The 20,961-nt window shown below is 40.6% G+C and overlaps 3 protein-coding genes across 5 annotated transcripts; all 3 read left to right on the forward strand.

The window, feature by feature from the left end:
- Positions 1–825: 825 nt before the first annotated feature.
- On the forward strand, positions 826–2,622 carry LOC147307728 (E3 ubiquitin/ISG15 ligase TRIM25-like). 2 transcript variants are annotated; one of them, XM_086273000.1, is made up of 2 exons: positions 836–1,738; positions 2,440–2,622. In XM_086273000.1, exons 1-2 carry the CDS (start codon positions 935–937, stop codon positions 2,494–2,496), a joined length of 861 nt encoding a protein of 286 aa, XP_086129126.1. In that variant the 5' UTR covers positions 836–934; the 3' UTR covers positions 2,497–2,622. The 2 variants fall into 2 exon arrangements, with proteins under 2 accessions (XP_086129125.1, XP_086129126.1); XM_086272999.1 differs by having other exon boundaries at positions 826–2,622.
- Positions 2,623–5,233: 2,611 nt separating this feature from the next.
- On the forward strand, positions 5,234–9,747 carry LOC147307729 (zinc finger MYM-type protein 1-like). Of its 2 annotated transcripts, XM_086273126.1 has the most exons (3): positions 5,234–5,646; positions 6,185–6,286; positions 7,862–9,747. In XM_086273126.1, the coding sequence occupies exon 3, from the start codon at positions 7,949–7,951 to the stop codon at positions 8,927–8,929; it is 981 nt and encodes a 326-aa protein (XP_086129252.1). In that variant the 5' UTR covers positions 5,234–5,646; positions 6,185–6,286; positions 7,862–7,948; the 3' UTR covers positions 8,930–9,747. The 2 variants fall into 2 exon arrangements, with proteins under 2 accessions (XP_086129252.1, XP_086129251.1); XM_086273125.1 differs by having other exon boundaries at positions 5,234–6,286.
- A 4,416-nt stretch (positions 9,748–14,163) lies between these two features.
- LOC147307730 (uncharacterized) lies at positions 14,164–20,474 on the forward strand. Its single transcript, XM_086273173.1, has 2 exons — positions 14,164–15,235; positions 15,722–20,474. The coding sequence occupies exons 1-2, from the start codon at positions 14,989–14,991 to the stop codon at positions 16,264–16,266; spliced, it is 792 nt and encodes a 263-aa protein (XP_086129299.1). The 5' UTR covers positions 14,164–14,988; the 3' UTR covers positions 16,267–20,474.
- Positions 20,475–20,961: the final 487 nt, after the last annotated feature.

A 20,961-nucleotide genomic window follows, 5' to 3' on the forward strand; every position in this document is an offset into this window, starting at 1 on the left:
TCTCAGATGGACAGCAAGTGGAATGTGATAGATGAGATGAGGAGATGGAAGGAAGAAGAGAGGCAAAGAGTGATTCACAGGCAGAGCTTAGTTTATTTCCCAGTTTTGTTGCCTTATGGTTCCAAGCGCCGTGACCAATCTTTGCGTTTTATTATTATCTCATAACACTTGTTTAATCAGCTACCCTCTCTCCTGTGGACTGTTTAATCTCTACAGTCTCAGATCAACACAGCCCTGCCCTCCAGCACTATCAGCAGCAAGAGCAGAAGCAACCCCCCAAACAGCAACATTGTACCCCATCAGGTAAAAAATGGGCTACGTTTGCTTTGCATTGTGCCCACCTGATGACAGTGATGTAGTGTGATGTGATTCCATATTAGATTCTTGATGAATGTGGGTTGTTGTTCTTCAGCCTGCTTCTATGTGCCCTTTTTAACTGTGAGCACCCGCCCCTTTAAACATCTCTGCACTGCCCTGACTAAATGTATATATAAACTGTCTCTATGGTTTACAGTCTGAGTCTGACAAGCTGTCAGCTGTTCATTTCTGCTATTTGAATTGTTAAAAGAAACAAACTATTCATTTAGCAGATTAACAAAAAGAATAGAGAGGCATCCAGTTATTGACATTTATATTATTTAGTTAAAGGTTTGAACAGAAAAACAATTAAACACAGAGCCTCTTCCTGCTTTCTGGAATGAATCACAGCATGAAAACCCTTCCTCTTCTTCCTGCTCTCTAGCTCAGCACCTCCTGTCTGTCCATATCGTTCTGTGTTCCCTCCCCTTTAGATCTACATTATGAAGATGGGTGTAACCAACGTGTGTTAGAGCTGGCAGGCCCCATTCACAGCAGCAACACTTGTTGTTCAGATCAGACCAGTTTCTATATTAAGGAAGTGAAACTCACACAGTCACTGACACTGAGAGGAGAAATGGCGCAGAAAGGAGTTCAGCTGGACCGAGAAACCTTCTCTTGTTCGATCTGTTTGGATCTACTGAAGAATCCGGTGACTATTCCCTGTGGACACAGCTACTGCATGAACTGTATTAAAAGCTTCTGGGATGAAGAGGAAAAGAAGAAAATCTACAGCTGCCCTCAGTGCAGACAGACTTTCACAGCGAGGCCTGTCCTGGAGAAAAACACCATGTTAGCAGTTTTAGTGGAGGAGCTGAAGAAGACTGGACTCCAAGCTGCTCCTGCTGATCACTGCTATGCTGGACCTGAAGATGTGGCCTGTGATGTCTGCACTGGAAGAAAAATAAAAGCCTTCAAGTCCTGTTTATTCTGTCTGGCATCTTACTGTGAGAAACACCTTCAGCCTCATTATGATGTTGCTCCATTAAAGAAACACAAGCTGGTGGAGCCCTCCAAGAAGCTCCAGGAGAACATCTGCTCTCGTCATGATGAGGTGATGAAGATGTTCTGCCGTACTGATCAGCAGAGTATCTGTTATCTCTGCCCTGTGGATGAACATAAAGGCCACGACACAGTCTCAGCTGCAGCAGAAAGGACTGAGAGGCAGAGAGAGCTGGAGGTGAGTCGACAAAACATCCAGCAGAGAATCCAGGACAGAGAGAAAGATGTGAAGCTGCTTCAACAGGAGGTGGAGGCCATCAATCAGTCTGCTGATCAAACAGTGGAGCACAGTGAGAAGATCTTCACTGAGCTGATCCATCTCATCCAGAAAAGAAGCTCTGATGTGAAGCAGCAGATCAGATCCCAGCAGGAAACTGAAGTGAGTCGAGTCAAAGAGCTTCAGGAGAAGCTGGAGCAGGAGATCACTGAGCTGAAGAGGAAAGATGCTGAGCTGAAGCAGCTCTCACACACAGAGGATCACATCCAGTTTCTACACAACTACCCCTCACTGTCAGCACTCAGTGAGTCTACAGACTCATCCAGCATCAATATCCGTCCTCTGAGCTACTTTGAGGATGTGACAGCAGCTGTGTCAGAGGTCAGAGATAAACTACAGGACATTCTGAGAGAGGAATGGACAAACATCTCACTGACAGTCACTGAAGTGGATGTTTTACTGTCAGATCCACCAGAGCCAAAGACCAGAGCTGGATTCTTAAAATATTCATGTGAAATCACACTGGATCCAAACACAGCAAACACACAGCTGTTATTATCAGAGGGGAACAGAAAAGCAACATTTACGTATCAACAACAGTCTTATTCTGATCATCCAGACAGATTCACTAACAGGTGGCAGGTCCTGAGTCGAGAGAGTCTGACTGGACGTTGTTACTGGGAGGTGGAGTGGAGAGGGGAAGGAGTTGATGTAGCAGTCGCATACAAGAATATCAGCAGAGAAGGATATGAATGTTTATTTGGATGGAATGACAAATCTTGGTCATTAAATTGTAACAACAACAGTTTTACATTTCGGTACAACAACATCCAAACTCCTGTCTCAGGTCCTCGTTCCTCCAGAGTAGGAGTGTACCTGGATCACAGAGCAGGTATTTTGTCCTTCTACAGCGTCTCTGAAACCATGACTCTCCTCCACAGAGTCCAGACCACATTCACTCAGCCGCTCTATGCTGGACTGTTGGTTTACTGTAATTATGGAGACACTGCTGAGTTGATTAAAGTGAAATAGACTGAAGTCTTTCATATTGTTGTAAGTTTAAATCTGTATTTTAGTTCCCTTTTAGTTTCTCTCCATCATTATTGTGGTATTTATGTGCTGCACATAAATCAGATGTCAGTCAAACATTATGGGCAGTACCTCGACATCTTCAACATGTTGTCTTGATGTTTTTACGTTTTATAGGTGGAGCTCTTTCCTGTGTCTGTTCAGCCATGGAGACTATCAATGCTTATGGATATTTTTATTTGAAAAATTTCTCCACATGACAACATAAACTTCTCTATCTTCTAAATGTTTACTGAATATTTTTCTTAGGTATTTGTATGTTGTTGTTTCTCTTCACTGATCTTAACAGAGAAGTCTACAGACCTTCCTTTATCACACAGATTTTATTCTCATTTGTACATTTATAAAGAAAACAATTCATTACAGAGCAATAAGAAATTTTAAGAAAGTGCACTATATCATAATTTATAGTAAAGTGTATTAAAGCATCGTTAGTTAGTCACTTATTTAGTTTGGAGCTGTATCATCTGACACTGTAGAAACATTTCCTCCAGCTTCAGCACAGAATGTTAAAAACAGAACTATTAATGAGAACAAACAGTAGGAACACAGTATCAGCAAACATCATGGCTTAAAATGGAGAGTAAAAATCTAAAAAGAAATAAACAAATTAGTAAAAAGGATTTCCTGTTGACATGTTATTGGTCCTATCTTGTCTGCAGCACCTCCAGGATGCTTCTTATATGTTTCTGGTTATTTTTGCACCAATTTTAGTTTTTGTCAGTAGGAAGTTCAAGTTCAACTCAGTGTGTTTGTTTGTTTTTTTCAAACTGATGCCTGACCTTGAACACCAAACATCTGTCAATAAAGCAATGATATAAAATGCTTATATTAGTACTGAAAAACTGCATATCCACTTTACAAATATAAATAATGATATAAATCCACAGCTGAACTGGAGGAGCAGCTGATCTAGTTCACTCATGTGTTTCTGGACTAAGAGTTGGAGCAAATACCTTATGATTCAGTGATGTTTGTTTTTGTTCAATATTTTGTAGATCCAAGAGTGAGTTTGACTCATGATGATGATGTTCCGAATTAAACAAAGTTGGTCACAAATTCTTCAAAGCTGTTTATTAAGAATATATTCACTTGGACTCATGAGACAGGCTTGTGATCCAAGGGAGCCATCAACTGGACAATTACTGACATGACAACAAAAAAGCTAAGTACAGAGGGGGGAACAGAGGTGAAAATACTTGCTTTAAAGGATTGTAATGTTTCCTTTTAAAATAAGTCTCTAAGGTCAGACAAAGGGACAGAAACTCATAGCTTTCTACCAGCCCAATGACAAAACTATAAGTTGTTTTTTAACATCTACTTTTTCATCTATTTGGCAGTCACAGTGAAAAGTATAAACATTGGCACGCTTTGTCTTGTGATTCTGCTGTTCGTAAAAAATGACCATGCGCAAAGTACCAGACTTTAAGGCTTTGACTTGATGCCAATGGCCTGAGGAGGACAGTATTACCCTTGGACATGTGTAGTCTGCCGTCTACTCAATAGAAGAAGAAGAAGCGCGGAAATGGCACAACTGTCTTCAGTTTCTGGGAGAGTTTAACAATGAGAGACTGATGATGCAGAAGAAATCTCCGTGGTTAAAAACATTAAAAACAGTCGTCCAGGATGATGAGATCCGCCACTGGCTCAGACTGCTGTATATCAGCCGGAGACCCGAGATGAAGTCACGCAGCAGGTATGTAAAACTGTGATGTTCTCAATGAACTAACACAGGAACGATCTGAGCTCAGTCTGTAAGCTAACAGGCTAAAATCAGAGAGCAGCTAATCAAACAAGTGCGTCCGTTTTTTTTAAAGGTAAACTTTTAACAATAGACTTTCATGAGACACATCAAAACCAAACAGGGAGGGAAAGCTTCGGTTTTCTGCACTGTGCCACAGTTCGCTGTCTGCTTCGGTTCACGACGCCTCACTCCGGGGCTACAGACAGTTCTCTGCCGCCTGTGGTGCTCCTCACCTCCGTCTGCACCCACAGACTTCCCGAGGTGGAGGCAGGCCGGCAGGGACTTTGAGAGATGGGCTTTACTTTTAAAAATAGCCCTTAATCAGGGTCTAACTCACTAAAAGATGGCCACATGTCTCTCTCCAACTTAATCTCTTTCTTTTAAGTAATTGTTTTTCATTGAAATGAAATTAATTGTTCAATAAAATGATTACATTTATAATTGAATTAAAGTTAAATGAATCAAGGTGATTTTGACTTTGCTAGTTAACAGGAAGAGAAACAAACTTACACAGGATAAAATGAAATTTGGAGCCAGCAGAAAAAGTCAGATCACAGACAAACAGAAACATTCCTCTTTGGCTAAAATAAAATGCAGATTATTGCTCATCTGCAGTTTTAATCATGGTGAATAATTTATGATTCAGCCAAGTAAGATTCTTCTGTGTGGAGGTTTTTCCCCTGTCAAAAGGCATTGACCATTACCTTCATCTAAACATGGAATTTAAGTCATGTAGTTGCCGTTGTTTGTTTTTAAAGAGGTCATAATATTTTTGTGATCGTAGAAATTTATCTTCAAAGTAATAGTCTGAGCCACTGGCTCAGACTGCTGTATATCAGCCGGAGACCCGAGATGAAGTCACGCAGCAGCAGGGACGTGCAGAGGGGGGAGGGGGCGGAGGGTGCTTGAGCACCCGCCCCTTTCCTCCAGGATGCCTCAAGTGCCCCTTTCTTGTGTTTTTTTTTTTTTTTTTTTGTTAAATGTGTATCTGCGTATGGAGTCCTGCCTTTGCCCCTCAACAATAAAATGTAACTATTAATCTCAATTTTGCTAAATAAAAGGATCTGGCTTGCATCAGTCACATGACTACCATTAACCAATGGTTGCCCTTGAGAACAGAGCGCGCTCGTTAAGAGCCAGGTACGAGCTCGCAAAGTGCACGCGCATTTTCTGCAAGCTAGGTGGTGCGGAGCTGGAGGAGGCAAATTAATTGGAAGGTGCTGACTGCAACAAAACAGTAAGTAGGGTGTACAGCTCACATTATAGTCTATAGCAACAAATAAATTGAAATAAATGAGCGTGCTGTTTGTGCAACAGCGCGACAAACATTACATGTCCTTTTATTAACTGCATAAGTAGTGGTGGTCATTAACTGCTAGCTAACTGGGTAAGGGTGTTACAAGGGGGTCTGTAGCTCTGTCCACAGTCTTAGGGAACATGTTTTGTTTTAAAGTAAGTTACAGGACTTTTCTGGAGGGTTTTTATTTCACTAAAAACGATGTAATATGGATATCCACATAATTATGGATTATTATATTTATGATATTCACCCCCCCCCCCCCCCACACACACACACACACACACTTGTTTTTGAAGAAAATATATTAAGTAACAGATGATATTAGGTTTATATTTCAAATGAGATAAAATGCTGATTTTAGAGTAGTAAAATTATTGTATCTCTACAGTTTGAACATTTAATAAGCACAGCATGTGTGTGTTTTATGTGTATAGATTTTTAAAAATTATTACTAATAATATAACAAATATTCCAGAAATGCCTCGTAAGGAGAGGAGGAAGAAACAGCTACAAAAAGAGCTGTGTGAGGCTGCTAAAGGCAGTGGATCCCTCACCAGCTGGATTAAAAAGAGCACAGGTAACAATAACACATGTACCAGTTGTTGCATTGTAGAGGTATTCAAGGATAAAAACAGTAATTAAAGCAGTTGCAATGTTTTGGTTCTATAACATTTTCTATCATTACTTTATCATGGACTACGTGCAAAAGTTGTTAAGTGTAGATAATTAAATAATAGATTGTTGTTCTCAGATAAACAGCAAGTGGAGGGTGATAGTTCAGATGAGGAGATGGAAGGAGGAAGTGAGGCAAAGACTGAGTCACAGGCAGAGCCTAGAGATAATGTAGAGGAAAGGACAAGCCAGGAGAAAGAGCCTGGAGTGAGAAAGTCAGAGAGTGAGTCAGAGGCCAGAGAGGAGGAGAGTGAAGCTAGTGAAGCCATAGAGAGGACATTCTCAAACCTACTTGGACTTGCACACCCAACTGATCCTGCCCATGTCCTACAATTCCACATACAGTATGATGAGGCCTTTATTCAAATGTGTGATAATATTGGACCCTGCCAACCAGTACTGTCATCATATCCAAAGAATGAAGAGGGACGATCATTTCAAAAGAAGTGGTATGAGAAAAATCCATGGCTAGAGTATTCTCCAAGTGCTGATGCCATGTTTTGTTTCAGCTGCCGTCTTTTCTTAAATGATGAAAAGTACACAAGTCGCAAAATCTGGAAAACGGAAGGGTTCAGTCGGTGGAGAAGGGCTTTAGAAAGGATTAAAGAGCACAGTGCATCAGAGTCTCACATGTGTGGTATGGTGAGGTGGAACTCATTTAAAAAAAAACCTTGGAGGCAGCTTTTGAAGTAGCTGACCAAGTGTCACAAGCTGCAAAAGATAAAGAAAGAGAGAGAAACAGAGAAATTTTGTCTCGTTTCATAGACATCACTCTTTACTTGGCAAGACAGGGTATGCCTTTCAGGGGAGATGATGAGACCTTGTCAAGCCAAAATCGAGGAAATTTCTTGGAGTTAGTTGAGTTGTTCAGCAAGTATGACAGTGTAATTAAATTACACATTGATGCCATAAAAGAGCGACAGGGACCTGGAAAAAGACCTCTCGTCTCGCTCCTCTCAAACAGAAGTCAGAACGACATAATTAAAGCTTTGGCCACATCAGTAAGACGTGTCATCCAAGCAGAAATTCAAGAATGTGAAACCTTTTGTGTCATGATGGATGAAACCACAGATGTGTCGCACACAGAGCAGGTTTCCTTTGTTGTCAGATATGTGCACAACATGGAAATCAAGGAGCGCTTCCTTCAGGTGTGTAATGTGGAGTCAACAACTGGAGATGCTCTTGAAAAGCTACTAATCGCTCTACTGAAAGAAAATAATCTGAAGATTGACAACATCCGGGTTCAAGGTTATGATGGGGCTGCAAACATGAGCGGGCGCTTTAAAGGACTTCAGTCAAGAATACAAAAAAAAATCCAAAGGCCTTATATGTCCACTGTCAGGCACACTGCCTTAATCTGGTTTTAGTAGAGAGCGCAAAGTCAAACATGTGTTTTGTCAGCTTTTTCAACCTAATCGAAAAGCTTTACACTTTTGTGGCAAATTCATCTAAACGACACTCTGCATTTATTAAAATGCAGGAGAAGTTGTACCCCGAGCAGTGCCCACTGGAGCTGCAGAAGCTGTCAGACACTAGGTGGGCCTGCAGAGAAGCTGCCCTCAAGACAATGAGGAAGATCCTCCCAGCTGTCATGCAGTTTCTGGAGGAAATACTACAGCAAGATCCTCCAGACTCTTCAGCAGGTGATGCAAAGATCCTTCTCAAAAGCATCAATTTTGAATTCATCCTGTGTCTGGAGATCACCTGTCCCATCTTCCAAGTGACTGCTACTGCATCTGATGCATTGCAGAAGACAGATATTGACCTGGCTGCAGCATACAAGATTGTTGATGGTGTTTTGCAGAGCCTGGACCACATCAGAACAGAGGAAGAGTTTGAGAAAATTTATGAACAGGCTAGAGAGAAGGCTGCATCAGTGGGCCTGGACCCCCCATCTGAGGTCCCTGGACAAGCTCGGAGGAGGAAATTGCCAGCAAAGTTTAAGTTTGCTGCCACAACAGCTACTGCTGATGACCATGCTTTCACAACTCCCCAAGAATACTACCGTGTTAAAGTGTTCTATGTTTTTGTTGACACAATGACACAGGAGCTTCTGAGACGCTTTAAAGGAGGAGATAATTCCACATGGGAAATCTTGAATGCCTTACATACCCTGACAGTCCCAGAGAACTGGAAAATAATCTCAACAGAGGCACACCAAGCTGTGAAGAAACTCTGCCAGTTCTATGACATTGAGGAGGAAGACAAATTACAGACAGAACTTAAGGTCTTTCATGCTTCATACTCGTGCCCCCCACCAGTCAGTGTGGCATCCATTCTTTCAGTGGTCAAAGAAAACAATGCACACCTGATCTTCCCCAACATGACTGAGCTGCTGAAGACATATGGAACACTCCCAGTGTCCACAGCAACTGTTGAGCGTTCTTTCTCAAAACTAAAACTAGTTAAAAACAAACTTCGTAACCTTTGCTCAGAGGAGAGGTTGTCAGACCTTCTTTTATTGGCAGTTGAAAAGGATGTTCCAGTCAGCCACAGTGAGGTCATTGACATTTTTCGGGACATGGCAAACAGAAAGTTATTGTTATAATTTGGGACAGGACATGAAGAGCATCTTATTCCTTCCTGCTCTTTCCAAAACATACCCTGTGTTGTTTTTGTTTTCTGATTAACACAATGTTTGATTCATCCTCCTATTGGTTTATTTTTTACTGTTGTATTTTAATATTTGAAAGAAAGAAAGAAAGAAGATTTTACAGTTCTACAATCTAATCCCTCCCATGTAAAGTTGATGCTGTGATGTTTAAAAGGTGCTAACAGGACACCAACACTGTATGTATAGATTTTTTTAATACATTCTCACACTACCATGACCCCTGTCTTTTGTACTACTAATATCCTGGTTTCAGTTTATTTCCCAGTTTTTTAAATCTGTTGCCTTATGGTTCCAAGCGCTGTCACCAATCTTTTTACATTTTATTTTTTATCTCAAAGCACTTGTTTAATCAGCTACCTATGGCTTTTTTAATATGTACAGTCTCAAAACAACACAGCCCTGCCCTCCAGCACTATCAGCAGCAGGAACAGCAGTAATCCCTCAACAGCAACATTGTACGCCATCAGGTAAAACAAAGGCCACATTTGCTTTGCATTGTCCACACCTGATGACAGTCATATAGAACGATGCAATTCCATATTAGATTCATCATGAATGTGAGTTGTCGTTATTCAGCCTGTTCTATCTGCCCCTTTTTTAACTTTGAGCACCCGCCCATTTAAACCTCTCTGCACGTCCCTGCGTAGCAGGTATGTAAAACTGTGATGTTCTCAATGAACTAACACAGGAACGATCTGAGCTCAGTCTGTAAGCTAACAGGCTAAAATCAGAGAGCAGCTAATCAAACAAGTGCGTCCGTTTTTTTTAAAGGTAAACTTTTAACAATAGACTTTCATGAGACACATCAAAACCAAACAGGGAGGGAAAGCTTCGGTTTTCTGCACTGTGCCACAGTTCGCTGTCTGCTTCGGTTCACGACGCCTCACTCCGGGGCTACAGACAGTTCTCTGCCGCCTGTGGTGCTCCTCACCTCCGTCTGCACCCACAGACTTCCCGAGGTGGAGGCAGGCCGGCAGGGACTTTGAGAGATGGGCTTTACTTTTAAAAATAGCCCTTAATCAGGGTCTAACTCACTAAAAGATGGCCACATGTCTCTCTCCAACTTAATCTCTTTCTTTTAAGTAATTGTTTTTCATTGAAATGAAATTAATTGTTCAATAAAATGATTACATTTATAATTGAATTAAAGTTAAATGAATCAAGGTGATTTTGACTTTGCTAGTTAACAGGAAGAGAAACAAACTTACACAGGATAAAATGAAATTTGGACCCAGCAGAAAAAGTCAGATCACAGACAAACAGAAACATTCCTCTTTGGCTAAAATAAAATGCAGATTATTGCTCATCTGCAGTTTTAATCATGGTGAATAATTTATGATTCAGCCAAGTAAGATTCTTCTGTGTGGAGGTTTTTCCCCTGTCAAAAGGCATTGACCATTACCTTCATCTAAACATGGAATTTAAGTCATGTAGTTGCCGTTGTTTGTTTTTAAAGAGGTCATAATATTTTTGTGATGGTAGAAATTTATCTTCAAAGTAATAGTTATAAAGTGAATTAATAAGACTTTCCAACAAAGAGAGGGAGTCACATGGTGCTTCTGAAACATTTGTACAAACCTCTCTCACATATGTGAGCAACATGCTCACAGTGTACAGCCCTGCTGACTGAGGCTGCACCTTTACCTGTCTAATCTTTTTCTTTTTACTTTGTTCCTCAAGTCCCACATCAACATGAAGTGTAAGGAGGAGGAAGATCTGGCTGGCCAGCAGGTCTGGAAGCAGGAGAGGAACTTCAATCTGGACCAGGAGGACACAGATCCCCCACAGATCAAAGAGGAACAGGAGGAACTCTGCATCAGTCAAGAGGGAGAACAGCTTGTAGTGAAACACGAGGATGAAGGCATCGTCGTCTGGAGCGGGGAAGAGCGGCTCAGACAGCTGCATAACATCTGGAAACCTGAGAAAGATTTACAGACCAGCGGTAAAACTGTAATCGCTTTTCTGAAGTGTTAACATTAATATTAAACCTACAGTTTGTATCAGTCAGATCTATTTAATGTGTATTCGTGAAAACATGACAGGGAGTTTTAAATGGACTGGTTCTTATATAGCGCTTTTCTACTCAATCTTGAGCACTCAAAGCGCTTTACAAAACTTGTGCATTCACCCACTCACTCCCATTCGCACAAGCACATTTTTCTTAGTGCTTTCTACCAACATTCAGACACACATTCCACAGATCAAAGAGCAACTTGAGGCAACTTGGAGTTAGTATCTTGCCCAAGGATATTTGAAATGCAGACTAGGTGAAGCCGGGAATCGAACCGATCAGTAGATGATCTGCTCTACCGCCTGAGCTACAGCCACCCCCAATAGTGAAGATTATTTTGAAAAATATCAAGATGTAGATCAGTTTCGAGATCAACTCCAAAATAGATCATCAGTCAGTCAGTAATAAGTGAGTTCTTTTTTGTTTGAAAGGTTTTTTTTACTCTTAATGTTGCTGAAAAATGTCAGAACTCAAGTTCTCATTTGCATCAGAGTGCACAAATAACTTCATTTTTACACACTTTTAATTTCACCTGCAAATGTGAGCAACATGCCCTCATTACAGACTTTAACTAAAACTTTATCTTCTCAGAAGTGTTTTTCTATAATTACATTTTTTTTATTGTTCGTTTAGAAGCAATAGTGGAGAGACCGGCTGACTGCTGCAGAAGAAATCTGCTCTGAGGTTAACAGAACGTCTGATCGTCCAGTATGAGATCAACCTTCAGCAGAGACTGCTGGATATCAGCCGGAAACCCGAGATAAAGTTACGCATAACAGGTAAAACTGCGATGGTCTCAGTGGACTAACACAAGAATACAACTCATGTAGGACCTGATCAGAGCTCAGCTTGTAGGCTAACATACTGAAATCAGGGAGCGGCTAATCACACAAGTGCGTCTCTTTTTTACGGTGAACTTTTAGCATTAAACAAACCTTGAGACCGAGAGAAAGTGCCTTTATAGAAGATTTATTTAGAAGATTAAGATAAAAGAGGCAGGGAGGGAAAGCTTCTGTTTTCTGCACTGTGCCACAGTTCGCTGTCTGCTTCGGCTCTCTGACCCTCACTCCGGGGCTACAGACAGTCCTCTGCCGCCTGTGGTGCTCCTCACCTCCGTCTGCACCCACAGGCTTCCCGAGGTGGAGGCAGGCCGGCAGGGACTTTGAGAGATGGGCTTTACTTTCAAAAATACCCCTTAATCTATGGCGTTATTTTTGTGCCACTATTCTGAGCGCACGTAAAAAAAATTTGCAGGTGCAAGTGTTGCATTTTGAGGAGAAATTTATTTTGAGCGAAGAAAAGCTGAATTTGAGTGAACAAAATTCATTGCTGCATGCAAAAAATGTATATCCGTGTTTGCTATTATCCATATACACACGCACAATAGCAGCCCCTCTCGCTCAGTTTTTGCACTTGCGCTCGCTCGCAATGTGTCGCTCGCGCTCTCAACATTTCAGCCCGTGCGCGCTCAACTCGTTCTGTACACCGTTATATTTGTGCCACAAAACCAGCCAATCACAGACTTGGATGCAAAAAAAATCTGATTGGCTGTTTTCGTCTCCAACCAGCTCGAAAGGACGAAATGCAATATCCCAGAATCCATTTCGTCCAAAACTCAAACGAGGCAGTGGCGGAGGAACACAGAGTGGCGGAGTTTGAAATATTACTCTTTGTGGGTCACAAAATAAACTTTTAAGATATTTTCATGCGAGAATGGTGCTGTGTAAACTTCTAATATCTGCTCGATTTATCAAGACATCACATATTTGCATAAGTGCTCTAACGTTTTTGGAGATGCCTGTTACCCACCAGCTGACCGAATACCTGGACTGGCCATTGGGCATTTACCCGGCATTTGCCCGGTGGGCCAATGGTGATTTTTCATTTTTATGTTAGTTTGTTTGTTTTTGTAATGGTATAAACAATGAAAGGTGGTGGATTAGCCAACTGGTAATAATCAACTCTGGGCTGGACCAATTACAATACATCCGTATTGAGGGGAAAAGACTTCAGCGAGAATAAAAAAGACACAAAGCTGGAGTTATTCTGTGTCTTAGCTGCCTCTTCTCTCCTCATTCTCCCTCCCTCTCCTGTTGCTACTTCAATCATGAAACTGATCAATGATCAGCTGATCGTCTCTCTTGTTTGTTTATCTCCCACTTTGCGCCAGAAACAGGAAACCAGCGGATGTTGCGCTAAACAACAACAGCAGCAAGTTCAAAATTGATCAGCTGTTGTTAGAATTTATTTAAAATTAATTTCTAGTATCAGCTGATGTTTGCTGGAGCCACAGCTGTAAAGCTGGAAACATGAAGGTGATACAAATCATACATATATACCAACAAAACAGTGTACATCACTGTCACAACAGCGTTTGTTTTCGTTCAAAGGCTTTATGGTTTTTCCAATAATACCTGGTGGTGTAGTCGGTGATTTTTTTGTCAGTTCAGCCTTATATAATATGTTTAACCAGAGTTCCCACCCGGTCAGCTGGTGGGTAACAGGCATCTCCGAAAACGTTGGAGCACTTATGCAAATATGTGATGTCTTGATAAATCGAGCAGATATTTGAAGTTCACACAGCTACATTCTAACATGAAAATATCTTAAAAGTTTATTTTGTGTCCCAGAAAGAGTAATATTTCAAACTCCGCCACTCTGTGTTCCTCCGCCACTGCCTCGTTTGAGCTTTGGACGAAATGGATTCTGGGATATTGCATTTCGTCCTTTCGAGCTGATTGGAGACAAAAACAGCCAATCAGATTTTTTTGCATCCAAGTCTGTGATTGGCTGGTTTTGTGGCACAAATATAACGGTGTACAGAAAGAGTTGAGCGTGCACGGGCAGAAATGTTGAGAGCGTGAGCGACACATTGCGAGCGCAAATACAAAAACTGAGCGAGAGGGGCTGCTATTGTGCGTGTGTATATGGATAATAGCAAACACGGATATACATTTTTTGCATGCAGCAATGAATTTTGTTCACTCAAATTCAGCTTTTCTTCGCTCAAAATAAATTTCTCCTCAAAATGCAACACTTGCACCTGCAAACCTTTTTTACGTGCGCTCAGAATAGTGGCACAAAAATAACGCCATATTAATCAGGGTCTAACCCTACAAGACCATCGTGCCTCCCCCACCATCCTCACCTCATGTTAAAATGTATATTTTTCAACTGAATTATATTTGGGTTCAAGAAAATGATGAAGTTTTTAAAATAACTTTGTAATGTTCTAATAAACAGTCTTAACTCGAACTAAATCAGCTCAAATCTCACAGATGTCAGTGTTATTCACAAAGCATGGAAACATAGTTGTTAGTTTTGAATGCAGCCACAGCAGGCAAACTATGGCTGCATGCTCCAAAGAACAGGAGCACAGTAACTGAACACACTCTTAGCACACTTACATCTGATTTTGGGAACAGTTAACAGATCTGAACCTGATGACCTGAGAGGTTTAACTGGGTCAAAGGTCGAGAGCCAATTGAGAACTGTCCAGTTAAACCAACTAAATGATGAAACCTTTGATTTAAAATGTCATGATCAACAGTATCAAAGGCAGCAATGAGATCAAATAGAACTAAGACTGAAACTCTGAGTCCCTAATAATCTTCAGATCACTGATGACTTTAGTTGGGTTGATTCTGTGCAATGACTGGCTGTGAAACCTGACTGGTACTTATCTGCTATGGCACTGTGAGATTTTCAGTTTAATCTACAACAATGACAAACATTTACTTGCAGCGTGAAGCTGGCAGCAGCTACCTGAATGATTTGTACTCTGAACTTTCCTAATAAGAGTATCAGAGCTCGAGAGTAACTTACACTTTCATTTTTCACATTTGTACAGTTAGTTGTAAATTTCACTCCCATATGAGGACATGCTCAGAGTGGACTATATTTGCTCAGATGTGTTTTCCTGTCATCACATTATTAACCTTTTTCCTCAGTGACCCTTTGTTCCTCAAGATCTCCCCCTAACATGAAGTGTGAGGAAGAGGAGGGCCTGTATGACCAGCAGGTCTCCAACCAGGAGAGGAACTCCAGTCTGGACCAGGAGGGCCCAGATCCTCCACAGATCAAAGAGGAAGAGGAGGAACTCTGCATCAGCGATGACGTAGAAAAGATTGTACTCAAACAGGAGGATGAAGGCCTCATCTGGACTGAAGAAGAGCAGCTCAGACAGCTGGATAACATCTGGAAACCTGAAATGAACTTACACAGCAGGGGTATGTAAAACCGTAATGGTCTTACCTAAAAATTAATATGACTTTAATTCATTCAATAAAGATATTTTGGAAACACATCAGAGTTCTTCAAGGCCAGTGTTTAAATAAACTCAGCTGATTGTTAGTCGAGGTTTTCTGAGAGCTTCGCTGCTTTTTATCCCCATATTTTAATCCTACTTTTAAATTTCCCCTTCTGTCTGATGTTTGTCTTATCATTTACATAAACATCTTTCCAACAGTAATTGGTGGACAAACTGTGATTGGTGCATAGAAATTTACTAACGTGTTAGAAGTGAGTGCATGAAATCTTATTTTAACAGTTTCCAGGTCTGGGTAAATGATATGATGATATTTCGGATGATATTTTGATTAAACTCTGTTGTAGAGTTGGAAATGGACAGCTGTAGACACCACTGCCGAGTAGTCATTCTTGTTATACTTCTATATTTATCTAAGACAAGTAATTTTGTCCATTTGTCACCTCAGCTTTCCCACAACAGCATGAATGTGAGGAGGAACTGGTTTTTGGGGACCAGGAGAGAAACTTCAGCCTCGACCAGGAGGATCCGGAGCTTCCACAGATAAAAGAGGAAGAGGAGGAACCTTGCACCAGTCAGGACGTAGATCAGCTTGTAGTGAAGCAGGAGACTGAAGGCATTATTATCTTCATGGTGGCTCCTACTTATGAGGAAAGTGAGCCAGAGCTGGACAGTGAACATCTCCTTTCTTCCAGCTCTCCTGAACCAGAGAGCAGAGATCAGCAAGACAACTTTCCTGTGTCAGAGAGTCAGCGTAAAACTGACACAAGTAAAAAGTTTGTGAAATGTGAGATTTGTGGAAAAACCTTTGAGTACAGATCCAAACTAACGAGACATATGAGGGTTCACACAGGTGAGAAGCCACATTCTTGCAGCACCTGCGGAAAAAGATTCAGCCTGATGATAAACTTGAAAACTCACATGAGAATCCACACAGGTGAGAAGCTTCATTCAGAGGATACAGTTACAAAGACACATGAGGATTCACACTAGTTAAAAGTGGGAGAACTGTCAGATGAAGCAGTCCACTGAGAAGCCAGATCAGAGCAGATCAGATGACCTCCTTCCTTAAAAAACTCTGTATTGTTTATTGTATGTAGGGGTGGGAGATATAGCCTCAAAATAATATTTCAAGAAACTTACATTTAAAAAAAATAATGTACATTTTATCAGCTCGGCAGGCAGCAGCATTTATATGTGTAAGTAAATGATGGATTTTCCATCTTTCTCTTCCAGTGAGCTGCTGTCACTGATGACAGCTTAGCTAATTCAAAGTGTGAAAATGTGGCCACCTCAAGGTGCTTGATATTGTAAGGTAAAGACCCAACAATAATACAATGAAAACAGAGAAAACCCAAACAGTCATATGACCCCCTATTAGCAAGCGTTTTGGCGACAGTGGGAAGGAAAAACTCCTTTTTAACAGGAAGAAACCTCCAGCAGAACCAGGCTCAGGGAGGGACCCCCATCTGCAACAAGGAAAGTTTTAAGTCTAATCTTAAAAGCTGAAGGCTCTGCCTCCCATTCTACCTTTAAATACTCTATGAACAACATTATAGTGCAATGTTAGTGACACGGCATACATGAAATATGAGCACATAAGTATCCTCAGGGGTGTTTTTCCTGGAAGTTTTAAGAAAAGTGTATTACAAGTGCTTACACTCTAGCTTAATATCCAAAATAACCTTGTAATGCGGAGCCTGCACAATTCTGTCATATAAGCAGAGGTGGAAAGTAACGAATTACATTTACTTGCGTTACTGTAATTGAGTAGTTTTTTTGTGTATTTGTACTTTTTAAAGTCATTTTTCAAGTCTGTAATTTTACTTTTACTTAAGTATATTTTTTAAAAAGTATTGTAGTTCGCTACGTTTTCAATCACACCCGTTACTGAGTAAATTAAAAAAACCATTGCACTTCGGAAATACTGCAGGGAATGATGGGTAGTAGAACAAATTGGCGCTAAGGTCACGTTAAAGATGGAGTCTGACATCGGTGTTATGGATCCAGTGAAAAAAGAAGCCCCGTCGAATTCTGCTGACCCTGAACTCGAAGAAACGGATGTGAACCCCTGGCCGTATTTAAGGGACCATTTCGGCTTCAAGTGCAAGAAAGGCAACAGCTTTATTATGCAGTGTAAGCTGTGTTTGCCCAGAGAGACCGAGTTAGCAGCTTTTAAAAATTCCACATCAAACCTGCGCAAGCATGTGGAGGTAAGTTAAATACAACTCGTACCGTTATGGTAGCAAAAAGGCTGTGTTCAAATTAATCACATTAAGTTAAGACATCTGTGAAGAACACAGATAACGTTGGTTGGTACTAGCAACTTGCTGTAATCGGGCACGTTGTTGTCCACGCAACTTACATTTTTTTTACTGGGTTGGTAAATTGCCAAAAGAAAATGTGTTTACCTACGTTTTTCCTGTTTGTTAATAATAAGAATTTATTTAAAAAAATAGTTAAATTAAAGACAGAAGCGGCTACTTTCTTACTTAACCCACATATGTTCACACTGCAGGCAAAAGAATAACAGAGCGCTCACTTACCTTAGATTAGTCAAAGACAGCTGACTTCTGTTACTTGTTAATTAGCACTTGCAACCTCCCGTTAACTAGCCTGTTACTGTCCAATAAAAAAACCCCACGAGGTATATTGGTATAATTTACCAGCGGTAGCTATGTAATGCATTGATGTCTTATTAGGGACATCAAAAAACTTTCTCTCAAACTTAACACTGGCCTGCCTGCCTCAGCTGCCTTCGAGCGTCTCTTTAGCTGTGCTGGACTACTGTTCACTGCAAAGTGAGCAAGGATGAACTCTACTAACTCTGAAAATCAACTGCTCCTCAAAATTAACAGGAAGTTCAGAGAGTAACACTCTAGGATGGATACAAAGGAACTTTAATCTAGAGGTACAGTAGGGCAGGGCCAAGTTTAAAAAATTCAAAAACATTTTTAAAGCAGCTGCCGTTCAGTTCAGTACTTGTTCTCTTATTTGACAGTTTAGAACACATTCTCATGTGAAAGAATGATATGGTTTTGTATTGAAAACACTGTGATACCTGACGGTTTGGTTTGGTTGATTGGTTTGGTGACCATTATCCATTTTCATGTATAGACTTGCAGTTTAACTGCCACTGCACTTTAATTTGTAAAGTTTTTCTTTTCACTAAAAAAGAACTACTTTGAGATTTATATCCCACTGTCCTTTTTTGCACTACTCAGAAGCGGCTGTCCTCCTGCTGACAGAAAAGTAACTATGTAACTTTTACTCTGAGTACATTTTAAATGAGCTACTTTTTACTTTTACTTGAGTACATTTTTAGACAGGTAATTTTACTTGTACTTGAGTAAAATTTCAGCAAAGTAATAGTACTTTTACTTGAGTAAAATATTTTAGTACTCTTTCCACCTCTGCATATAAGGAAAAGAAATTCTACCTGGTTTGTTTCATCTTGGGTCGAGCTTTTTAACCTCCTGCTTTTCCACCGTGTAGCACATCAGTAATTTCCATCCACTGACTGCTCTTGCTGTTATATGAAATGTAACTCGCGAGTGCTCCAGTGATGCATGGTTGAATCATTTGTTTACCTTTGGGTCGCACATCACTGCTGCTAGTATCTCCTGCTCACGTGCCTTCACAGCCCGGTTGTACTCAAGTGTGTTTTTGCTTAAAGTGTTGTAACAGGTTTGCTTTTTTCACTTTCAGTGGGAAAAGTTTTCTTGCATATTTTGCGAACATTCAGCTACCAAACTGTGACTGGAGCCCGACATATGGCTCTGGCTGTGAGACATGACTGGGGTTGACTCATTGGGGTGAATGCAAATGTGACACACTGTAATGTGTGGTCACATTATGTGATTTAAGCTTTTAGGTGTAGTTTTGTTAAGGAAGGGCCTTAATCTTGTGATTTTTGTTGGAGATCCAACATGTGGTGTGATCCCTAGTTACGCCACAAGGGGGCACTTCCGCCCCAGTGAGATGGTTTAGTGTGACGCTACTGCTCGTCTTCAGATCTGGCAGAAGCGAGAGAGGAAACACACTACCTGTCGTCCATCTCATAATTTATCTGTTTTTTTCAGGTTAGTAAGTAATAAGGCCACACATGTGGTCCACATAATTTACATGCCAAATAAGGGTAAAACCTGACCAGCAGTTTGTTTTGCTGGGATCTGTATTCGTCTGTTTTGCTCATTGAAATGTGTTACGATCGAGAGTAGGAGCTAGCTTAGCTCGCCACATCCTAGAGTAGCTGTTAGCCTTGTTGTTTTCTAAACTTAAGGCACCCTCTTGTAACAAAAGTACACCACGGCTCCTGTATATTTGAGTTAATGTGTTCGCAGAGACAGTTTGATATGTTGTCACTGTTATTGTCTAAAGTTAGTGTAATAACCTATAATAATTCTGATCGCTCTGCAATGTTGATGTGGAGATTTCCACTACACAGATACGCCATTAGTATATGGTACAATACTGGAATGTTTGCTTTATCAAACGATGTGTGAAAAAAAGTGTGATTTATAGCTCTTAGTAACAAACAACAGAGATGACTGTTTAGATTTTTGTTTATACTATTATTATACTATTTTAGTTTATTCTGATTTTGGGCTTTGGGAATGTGAGACAGAGATGTTAAGAAGTTTTTGCAACCTGTTGTGAACACATGAATGTGTTTAAATAAAGATCTGGCAGAAGCGAGAGAGGAAACACACTACCTGTCGTCCATCTCATAATTTATCTGTTTTTTTCAGAACCAGACATAATCTGTCAGCCGCCCTCTTGCTTGGGGTGTGTTACACAAACACATGATGTTCCTCTAAACACACTTTTTTGTAAACATTTATACCAGTATTATTGCAGATCATATGATATGTCACAGCCCTAATTCTGTTTGTTGCATATTCCATTAAAACCTGTAATGAAGATGAAACACGTATTTACATTCATTTGATGTGATATTTGTATCGTGTTGAGCTGTGGAGGTGACAAAAAAGTTGCTGAGATGTTTTATTTTTTTGTTTAGTGGAGAGGTTTTACTCCACAGAGTCAAAGCTGGAAAGAAACACACATGAGACCAAACATTTTGTGATTTAATCTTGATTTTCATGAAGACTGAATTTCAGCATGTGCTCATCCTGTTGATTCGTATGTTGGTGTTGGTTATGTGTCTTAAAAGTGAAATAAAGATTTCTTTAAAACTTCTTGTGGCTATTTTTTTAAGGCACAATCTTTACAACATGAAACAACGTCTGTGAAGCACATTTTGTACAGTGGGCAGGGAGACTTGCCCATCACTGTGGTGGTGGGGTGGATGAGATTTGCCTGCGGTCACTTAAGGCTCTGTATGTTGTGGGTCTGTCCTGGTTGTCCTGCTCAAACATTGTATGGAAGTTGAGGTCAGTGCCTTCAGACCGGCCAACTATGGTGGTAATCATGGTCCCCTGTTTTATGAAGGGAGTGTAGAGGGTATGTTTGCACTTCAGGCCTCCCTAGGAAGGTCTATATCTGTAGTCACTTTCACTGTTTTCTTATTGCTGTTTCAAATTGTTGTTTCTGTTTGTAGCCTTTTTATTGAAGGATTTTGGTTTATATTATTAATAGAGATGGACCGATCCGATATTACGTATCGGTATCGGTCCGATACTGACCTAAATTACTGGATCGGATATCGGAGAAAAATAAAAAATG

This window comes from Aulonocara sp. 'chitande type north' Nkhata Bay, linkage group LG18 (genome assembly GCF_057382095.1).
Source record: "Aulonocara sp. 'chitande type north' Nkhata Bay isolate Kocher_YH1m ecotype deep benthic linkage group LG18, A_spYH_male_GT1.1, whole genome shotgun sequence".
Taxonomy (NCBI): Eukaryota; Metazoa; Chordata; class Actinopteri; order Cichliformes; family Cichlidae; genus Aulonocara; species Aulonocara sp. 'chitande type north' Nkhata Bay.

What these genes read in the sequence shown, in the direction of transcription:
- LOC147307728 (XM_086272999.1), top strand. Translation starts at nt 935, where the DNA reads ATGGCGCAGAAAGGAGTTCAGCTGGACCGAGAAACCTTCTCTTGTTCG.
- LOC147307729 (XM_086273125.1), top strand. Translation starts at nt 7,949, where the DNA reads ATGAGGAAGATCCTCCCAGCTGTCATGCAGTTTCTGGAGGAAATACTA.
- LOC147307730 (XM_086273173.1), top strand. Translation starts at nt 14,989, where the DNA reads ATGAAGTGTGAGGAAGAGGAGGGCCTGTATGACCAGCAGGTCTCCAAC. An exon ending in AATGAACTTACACAGCAGGG is followed by an intron (nt 15,236 to 15,721) that starts GTATGTAAAACC and finishes TTGTCACCTCAG; the next exon opens with CTTTCCCACAACAGCATGAA.